Here is an 8,815-nt window from a genome sequence, read left to right as displayed (position 1 = left end):
TTCATCATCTTTGCTTGTCTTCCTCTCTTTTTTTTCCCATTTGGATTCACTGCAGAATTCCCCCACTGCACCAGGTGCTGATGTTACTCTGATGCAACGCTATATTCTATAGTGGAGTTCACAAGTATTATGCTGTATGCGCTCCAGCAGCTTTTTTTTCCCCTCCATGAGGTCCTGATGTTTCAAGGATACAATTTTTCAGCCTATATGCACTCCCGAGACACTATATTAGGTTACCCATGCACAATCTAGATCCAATACAATACGTAGATTTTATCTTCACACCTAAACATACAACTCTATTAGTATTTTATATTGTTTAATACTTAATGCTGTGAAAAGATGATGTATTTTGTTAACACATAATTATATCTGCATGACATGTATATCAGAGGTCACCAATGTGGTGGCCTCAAGGACCATGAGTAGCGGATGGGCCTGTTCTAAAAATAGCTCGCCAGTGATGGCATATTGTGATTTCCTAGGATGGACTAGAATAAACCATTTATATATTTTTTTTGTTTAAGGTACACATATTCACATTTAAATGTCGCTTAATCTTGATACCAGCAATTAATCAGTGAAGTGTTTCAACAAAAATTTAATTTAATTTCACACGATCGCTTACAATTTATTCATCAAAAAGCTTTGTTTTCAAAAGTGCAATGATTTTTTTTTAAACAAATTAAACACAATCTAGAATATAGTTATGATATAATAAAAAAAGATCATATCTGCTTTCAGTGTAGGAAAAATAGCATTTGCAGGAAGCATCACAGTATTTACACACAGAAAAAGCCATTCAGGTGCTTAGCATTGATCCCAAAACCCGGATAGAGATAAAGCTTAATATCAGAATAAAATAGAAAATATAATTCAAATTAAGACACATTTTGCTGCAAGTGTGCATTGGGCTGAAAACATCACAGTACTGTACCTCCAAAATAAGGTGCAGGCTTGATTGCAGTTAGCTCAAGAAAGACATTCCACCAAGGCAACTATGTTCACCAACAAAAAAAGGCTTTGTCAAGCATTCTTCTTTGACTTATCTTTGGTCCGGAGGTCCCCATTCGCCCCGTTAGCCGGAGACTGTCGGCGCTTTTTGGTCGGCACGCTCTTGGCGACGTTATTCGTCGATGGCGCGGTGAGGGCGGCGTACGGGGAGAAGCCGGCGAAGAGAGTTTTGTGGAGGACCGATTCGATGGGAGCAAAGGGCGACGTCGCCGAGCCCGTCAGCATCATCCTCGTCTGGAAAATGATATGTAACATAATAAAACAATGTGTAACCATCACGATTTTATCTTGAGAGAATAAATGTCATGAATAAAATTTGAATTGAGAAACCTGCGTTGGGTGGAATTGGCTTAATAAGTTAATGTGACAAACACTTTGCTTCTCATTAGTGAAACGTGACTGATAAGAGCGTTACTATGAAGTAAAAATAAAAAAATAAACAGCAGGATGTAAAGGCAATTGAATGTGATGAAACACCTCTTTGTACAAAATTGTGACGAATCAGAGGTGAAAGGCGCTGTCGGGTTTGTCAGACAAGGATCGAGTGATGCAAGGCTATGGAAATGATGCAAAAGTCGCCGCCCTGAGGGTAACATCCAGCTTACAACAGCCGAGGCGAATAAGATTTAAGAGGTTGAAAGGAGCACAACCACGATTTAGTGTTCCAATACTTTTGTCCCCAAGTAGCATGGGAGGTCAACCTACAGCCCATGGGCCTTAAGTGGTCCAGCCTGAAATTTGTTGGAACTTTTCTTTTGGATTCCCAAAAAAAGCAAACACTGTCACAAGGTCCATTTCCAATTCGGTGGTTCTCATTACAATACAAAAATAATTACAGTATCGTGAGATTAATACTACGATAAAACCGAAGAGTGAGATTCCGAGCTCATGACATCCGTAGATGTGACTGACCTTGTTGACCACAGTGAATGTGGTGTAGATGAGCATCAGATGGTGCGTGTGGAGATGCAGGTAGTGAGTCTGCTGCAGAGCGAACAGCACCGCCCCAATCAGGGTCACCTTTGTGGGACTTTCACAGAAGCACACACAAAATCAATTAAGTTGCTGTCTAACACATCCATAAAACGTTTTTAAAAATATGGATGACTAAAATGTATGCAAGGCTTTACTGTAAAGGTCAAATTGACCGAAACGGGGCCATTTCAAAAATTTTGCCAAATGTGCATCCAACTAGGAACCAGCAACACAAAATCTGAAAAGATAGGACTCACTAAGACATTTTGAGGAGCTCGTTGGTTTCCGGTTTCCACACGCCGCGGACGAGCTGCTCAAAATTACTTATCAGACCTCCTCCAGCTCCTATTGGACACAAAAGTCAGGCACGGGATTCCTTGTATTAAAGAATGTTTCACAACACTTCACAGTGTTGAAACACTATTGATGGATAAACTCTGAGTTTCTTGAATACCTCTGGCCCAGCCGATGGCGATCATGACCAGCAGTCCGTCTTTGTACTTGTTGCGCGCTTGTGTGACGCCACCCAGCACCTTCCACGTGCGTGTTACTTCTTTCATTACGGACAGAACTAAGCGCAAAGGGGGCAGGGCCGTGCAGCTGTACACCAGGTCCAGAGGGCAGTAGAACACAAGGTACCTGAGCCCCCCAAAGGAAACATTAGTTAGCAATGGTGGTAGTAACACCCTTTTACCAGCCGGGGGCAGTGTTGCTTCTTAATCTAAAAAAATATATCTATCTATCTGATGTTATTTTTTATATATATCAATGTTCATTATGATTTACCTTTGACTGTATTAAAAATTGTGGGATTTTCTTTTTTCTAAATCACACACACAAAAATAATAACAAAAGTAACCTTTTCAATGGATATATGACATGTATTTTAATAATTATGTTCGTGTACAAATAGTTGGTCCTCTGGATGGCCTGCCACCTAAAAATAATATGAATGGCCTTTGAATTTATTTTTCAATCTGAAAAACCCTAACAAAACTTTTTTTAAATCCATTTCTGGGGTTTTCAAATAAGTATGTGAAGATGTTTTTAAACTGTAAAGTTATTTGTCCTTCCATATATCTTATTAAATTCCCTTTATATGTATCAGAATGTTTCTTTAAACGATCAGGATATTTTTAATTTACAAAAATCTTGAAGTCCTGTTTTAAAATGCTAAAATACAATGTATTAAAGTAATTTGTCTCTTTTTTTCCCAAAATTTGATTAAATGAATTTCTGTACCTGCCCCCTTAACTGATTCACTGCCAAACATCATAGTTACAGTGCATACTTGGCATCAGCCTTTGTGCTCACGTTACCTTAACTGCAATTCCATGTTGTACCAGCAGAGAGAGACAGTCTTCAGATTATAAAATTGGAAGCCACTCCATTAAAAACTCAATCTCTTTTTGTGACCTTATTGTTGTTTGTGTTAGGTTTACCAGAGGAGCGAGGCGAGCAGGACGCTGGTGCCGTTGGACAGCGGCGCCACGGGTGGTTCGGCTAGCATGATGCCGGAGAGCACGGCGCCGCCGAAGCAGTACAGCATGGAGCTAAACCAGCAGGCCAACGGACTCACGCGGGACACCTCCAGAGCTCCTGCAGGGTAAAGTAGTTCAGTACATATTAACTAGACTCAAGTAAATAAATGCAGCATACAGTACAATGTGGTTAAGAGGATTAGGAGCTAATTGCCTCCAGTTAAATACTACTCAATGCTGCCTCCTGTTTCAAACACCGGATTCATTTTTACAGTTTAAAACTATTTACACACCATTTAACATCATATCTTGTGACTGTCTAACACAGAATAACATCACACAAGTAGCCTATAATGTCAAATAAAATAGAAATAATTTATTCCATCATTATCTCAGAATGATAATGCCAAATTATTATCATAGGTCTATTTGACATACCTGATGTACTGTAAATAAGGAATGCATTCTTTTGTTTTTTTTAAATCCAAAATAAACAAGGTTGAACATCGCCATCAATTTTTTCATCAGTTAAAGTGCCTTTTTTGCTAGTATACACAAACTATAATTAATTGTTGTGCTAATACATCTGATTTGGGACTTTATACTGTACATCAAACCCGTGGGATAAATCTAACCAGTCCAGTGTAAATATTTAAACAGTCACTTTGTTCTAGAAAAGATGGACCGAGAGGTCAAAAGGTTAAGAACTCCTGCTCTAGACATTGCTGTTAGACCATTCGGTCCCAGCTCGACCTGGCTGTTGCACTTGCCTAGCCCTTCAGGTAATCTGGATTAACCAGAGATTAAAGACTGCAAGAGAATCAGCGATAAACTTGGATTAACTAAACCTCAGATTTATTCTACAGAGGGTGTAGGGTAAACTCCACACAGGTTCTTCAACTCTTTAACTGCTGATATCTGGATTTTGCAAGATCTTTGCCACACCCTCCAATCGACATAACAAACCTTATCTTTGCTTACTTCTAGCCGGAAGAGATGCATCACTACGTTGACTTTTAAACTGCTCTTTTTCCTTCACATGCAGCCTGCTTCCTCTCAAATAAATCCAATGTCCACACAGTCGTTGCAAAATAAACGCTGGTGACAGCACTTTGGCAAGAAACGAGTTTGCTAGCCTAATAGTGGCCAGGGGCCTTTATTTACTCAACAGTGGTTGGGGGAAGCCTTTACACTTAGTGGTCCTATATAGTAAAATCTATGTCAAATAAAAGCGGTGCTCAAAACATGACAATTATTATTTGTAAAGAAGAACGTAGAAATGGCATGACAGGTTAAAGTAATATCAAGATGTTGTGGAGATATACATCAGAATTTTAATAATTCCTAAGTAAAATCATCTCTTCAATATTGAGAGCTGATTTTAAGTCCCATATAGTAATTTTAACATTTTTAGATTTAAATATAGTCCAGAGTAGTTGCTATTTCTGAGAAATCATTACTTAATGTACTTTTTATTAAAATTAATTAAGCTCCGCCTTTACACCTGCACTTCCACTGTTGAGTCAGTGTACTTTCCCTCCTCCTGTTTTCAAACTTGGTAAGTAAAACTAAGTGGAAATCTAGTCAGCTAATTATGAATTGATACTTTGAACTGCAATATTTACTGTACAATGAACATAATATATGTTAAAAAGACTTGTTTATTGTCAGGAATGGACAGCAAATATGTAGTATATGTGCGTGGCTAACAGCTAGCGAGCTAGCAAGCTAGGGTAAAATTAGCCTTGTTGATTAGCCTTGTTAGTTAAGTGTTGGTTACCAAAGTAGTAGTAGTAGTAGTAGTAGTAGTAGTAGTAGTAGTAATAGTAGTTTCCCTTTAAACAGTGTTAAACAGCTGCCTTTCACTCCTATTAATCCACACAGTAATACAAATGAAGCAGTTTGATTTGTTGATAATTATGCACAATTTATTCGATGGTCTAACGTGTACAACTCAAATTGAGTTGAAAAGAAATAGTAAGAACGAGACTTTGAAGCGGAGACAAACTAGACATCATTACAGATGCCGTGCTAAGATAATTCAAGACTAAAAACACAAGGCAGGTTTCATTTGAGTATTCTTTTGGTGAAAATATTTTTTAGGTGGTGTGCCATGAGATTTTTCTAATATGAAATATGTGACTTGGCTTATTAACAGTTGAGAAACAGCATTAGTGGGACAGCCACTATTTGAGGAAAGGACCCCCAGGAGTCCCTCACAGGAATTGGAGTGCGTGCAGTCAAGACAAGGGAGGAATGAATACAGCAGAGAAAGAGGAAGCGAGGTATGGCCAAAGGCATTCCTTTCCTTTTTGGGAACAGAATATAGTCTTCTTGAATGTTGACTTTGTTTTATTACACCGCATATATTTATGACACTACTACGTCACATGCATATTTTTACATGTGATGCATTTGTTAACCTCCATCTTAACGGTGTCACTTGTAAACTGAGATGGTCATAGTGGGGTGTTAAGAACAATGGGTGAAAAGGTTACAGGCGCTCGGATGCTTTGTGAGGCAAGTTCCAAAATAGACCACGCTAACTTGACGACAATGAACTCAGTTCAAGTCCACCTGTTCTTTACGCCATTAGCACTGTGATATAACGTCAACGAGAAGGCACACGCTTGCATTTGACACAGTTACACATTCTCATTTTTCTGCAAATTTCTTGTTGCCCTTTAGTCGCTGTCCAATGAAAGCATTTGTCGCTTACATGCTCTTTTTTATTGCTGCTTTTTTATCAGCCAGTGTCCTAACATGTCTGTACTTGCTAAATGTAGCTCTACTTTTATTGTTCACCTCAAATAATTATTGAGTCCATAACTGTACTAACTTGTTCTCAAATGAGACACAATTAGGGTGTTTAGTCTTAGTATTTCATAACAGTTTGATGTCAGTTTAACATGTTTAGTCTTAGTATTTCGTAACAGTTTGATGACAGTTTAACCTGTTTAGTCTTAGTATTTCATAACAGTTTGATGACAGTTTAATGTGTTTCATTGTGACATTTTAAACTAAGAAAGTTATGTTTCTCTTTGTCAGTGAACAGTGAACCTCAATATCCACTTAGTTATGGTTTGCCATTCACAAAGTTGAATATTAGGACTTTTTTTTAGACCCTTGTGCCTGTTTTTGTGCTCAAGTGAAAGCATTTGAAAATGTATCCATCTTGTGGCAACAGTAGGCAATTTAAACCATCCTTAGGTATGTTGATTACTCCAGGACTTTTAGTTGACTTGTTTTTGTGCTCCAAAATATCTTGAGCAGTTCAAAACATCTTGAGGAGTTCAAAGTTTTGTGCTGCTATAAGCCACATTTTCACAAAATTATATTGTCCATTCCTTAAATGCTTAACTTGTTCAATATTTGCTACATCAGAAGCTTACTTTAAAACGATTGTCCAGTGGGTGTGTCACAAATCTGTGATTATGTCGTGTATTTCAATGCGATTTGGTACAATTTTGTTTGTACATGTGATGAATGACGTCATTAACCACAACCGCAAATATATTTAAAACTGCTCTTAAGTTGACCTTGGATTAACATTGCATAATATTTTCAATATTTACACTTATCTTTGTATTTGCATTGTAATGTTTGAGCCTGGAGGCAGAAATTGGTAATTACAGGTCACGCGCAAGTACGTTCGTTTTGACAGCGATTAAGTTTCAGGCTTTGCAAGAAGGAAATTAGTCAAATTGCTCCACTGATTGACTGTTAAGAGAAGTTTGGGATATTGCCAGCGGTTGGATGCCAAGCACACCTGAGCTTACCTGGCTGCTCCCTCAGAGCCATGACCGACACGATGTAGTGCGCCGTGTCAAAGAAGGGAAACATGGACAAGTTGGCCAGTCCATGAGACAGCTCGTCCAAAGAATCCATAAGTTACCCGTAAAGTTCTATAACTTAGAATGTTTAAAAAAAAAATAGACAAGGCACCAGTCCAACTCGAAACATCTGAGTGAGCGCTTTAGCTTGAACACAGATGTACTTCCGCCAAAGCGGGAATACAAAAAAGAGCAAAATTACACTCAAGGCAGCGGTAAATTTGAACAACTGAGGTCGCCGTTTGTCAGCGGGCAACAGGTCGGCTCTGAAGCCACGGTGTTCATCCCCTGGTGGCGCCGTTGATCAGTGCTGTCATAGTCACATAAAACGGAATTCCTGCTTCGTGTTCCGCCATAGTAGCGATGCTGCAGGAGGAGCGAGAGCAAGAGCTGCCTTGCAATTGGCTCAGAGGGAGCAGGTTGAGCCAATCAGGTGTCGGGAAGTGGCAAAGGCTCGACCTCCGCCACGAGTCCCTTTCATGCTTGTGTTTACATGGAGTAATATGACTATTGATACGATTGCCATAATCGATTTAACGGGATTGACATAGTTTAACAAATGAACAACAATATTTCATCTCTCTTTTCTAACCATAAAACCGACATGAACAATTTAGCAAAAGTCAGCAGATTTGATACATTTTGTAATTTCTATCCATCAAAAGAACATTATTTTAGTTGTCAGGGATTAACAAATTCAAAAAATAAATAAATAAAATAAAAAAACAAACAAACAAAAAAACAATATATAATTCTGTTCTGTTCTTCCATCCATGTATAGTCCACAAATATCATCGAGGCAGAAGAGCGCAGACATTGGGGACTGATTAAATTCAGATTATCTTTAACGTTTCTAAACTGTGGTATATTTACTATAAAATGTGCCAAAATTATATATACACACTATATATACACTGAAAGTAATATGTGTGATACACTTACATCTTATTACTCAACTCTAAGATAACGTTTAAAAAACATTCTGTCAACTGTAGCGTTTAAAAAATATTCTGTCAGGTAAGCATTTCTGAAGAAAGCTGTACTGTGCCCAATTAGCCGCTAGAGAGCAGCAAACATCCAATGCTTCATATGCTAGAGAGCTACTGCTTGGTTACTGATTATTCAAACATTACCAATAATATTAACTTCTTTCATGTTATCGGTATGCATATTAATTAATGGTCTTTTCAGTTACTTTATGTAAAGACGCTGAATATGTCATTGATTCCTCACAATAATTATGAAACTGATAAATATCAATATGCAGTCCTATTTCTATAAATCTCTGCCAGTGTTTACATTCCTAAATGATCACATCCAGTACTTTATTCGATCCTAGAAAACCACAATGCCAAGCTATTATAGGAACAGGCCCACTGGCAGCTTTTGTGGTCCTTGGGGGCTACCTGGTGCTTGTGTGCACCACATTGGTGACCCCTGATACATCAACAAGTCAATCGAGAAATCTGTTTTGTGGTCCATTGATGTATATATGAGGCTTGTATTTTAGTA

The 8,815-nt window shown here is 38.2% G+C and overlaps 2 protein-coding genes across 3 annotated transcripts in view; one reads left to right on the top strand and one right to left on the bottom strand.

Annotated features, from left to right (window-relative positions):
• Positions 1 to 585: 585 nt before the first annotated feature.
• On the bottom strand, positions 586 to 7,688 carry tmem38b (transmembrane protein 38B). The gene is made up of 6 exons (XM_088391566.1): positions 7,250 to 7,688; positions 3,432 to 3,588; positions 2,444 to 2,628; positions 2,247 to 2,334; positions 1,927 to 2,044; positions 586 to 1,248 (listed from the first exon to the last, which is right to left on the bottom strand). The coding sequence occupies exons 1-6, from the start codon at positions 7,356 to 7,358 to the stop codon at positions 1,027 to 1,029; spliced, it is 879 nt and encodes a 292-aa protein (XP_088247692.1). The 5' UTR covers positions 7,359 to 7,688; the 3' UTR covers positions 586 to 1,026.
• prag1 (PEAK1 related, kinase-activating pseudokinase 1) overlaps positions 4,974 to 8,815 on the top strand; it is a 32,081-nt gene continuing 28,239 nt past the window's right edge. For both annotated transcript variants that reach the window (XM_088391564.1, XM_088391563.1), the window contains exons 1-2: positions 4,974 to 5,028; positions 5,629 to 5,755. The gene's annotated coding sequence lies outside the window, so the exon portion shown is untranslated. The remainder of the gene's footprint in view (positions 5,029 to 5,628; positions 5,756 to 8,815) is intronic.

The sequence above is a fragment of the Syngnathus floridae genome, chromosome 12 (assembly GCF_059516105.1).
Source record: "Syngnathus floridae isolate MCC-2025c chromosome 12, RoL_Sflo_1.0, whole genome shotgun sequence".
NCBI lineage: Eukaryota > Metazoa > Chordata > Actinopteri > Syngnathiformes > Syngnathidae > Syngnathus > Syngnathus floridae.
This window is presented reverse-complemented; position numbering and strand designations above follow the sequence as displayed.

What these genes read in the sequence shown, in the direction of transcription:
- tmem38b (XM_088391566.1), bottom strand. Translation starts at nt 7,358, where the DNA reads ATGGATTCTTTGGACGAGCTGTCTCATGGACTGGCCAACTTGTCCATG. An exon ending in CTGCTCGCCTCGCTCCTCTG is followed by an intron (nt 2,629 to 3,431) that starts GTAAACCTAACA and finishes TGGGGGGCTCAG; the next exon opens with GTACCTTGTGTTCTACTGCC. An exon ending in GAGCTCCTCAAAATGTCTTA is followed by an intron (nt 2,045 to 2,246) that starts GTGAGTCCTATC and finishes CTTCTGTGAAAG; the next exon opens with TCCCACAAAGGTGACCCTGA.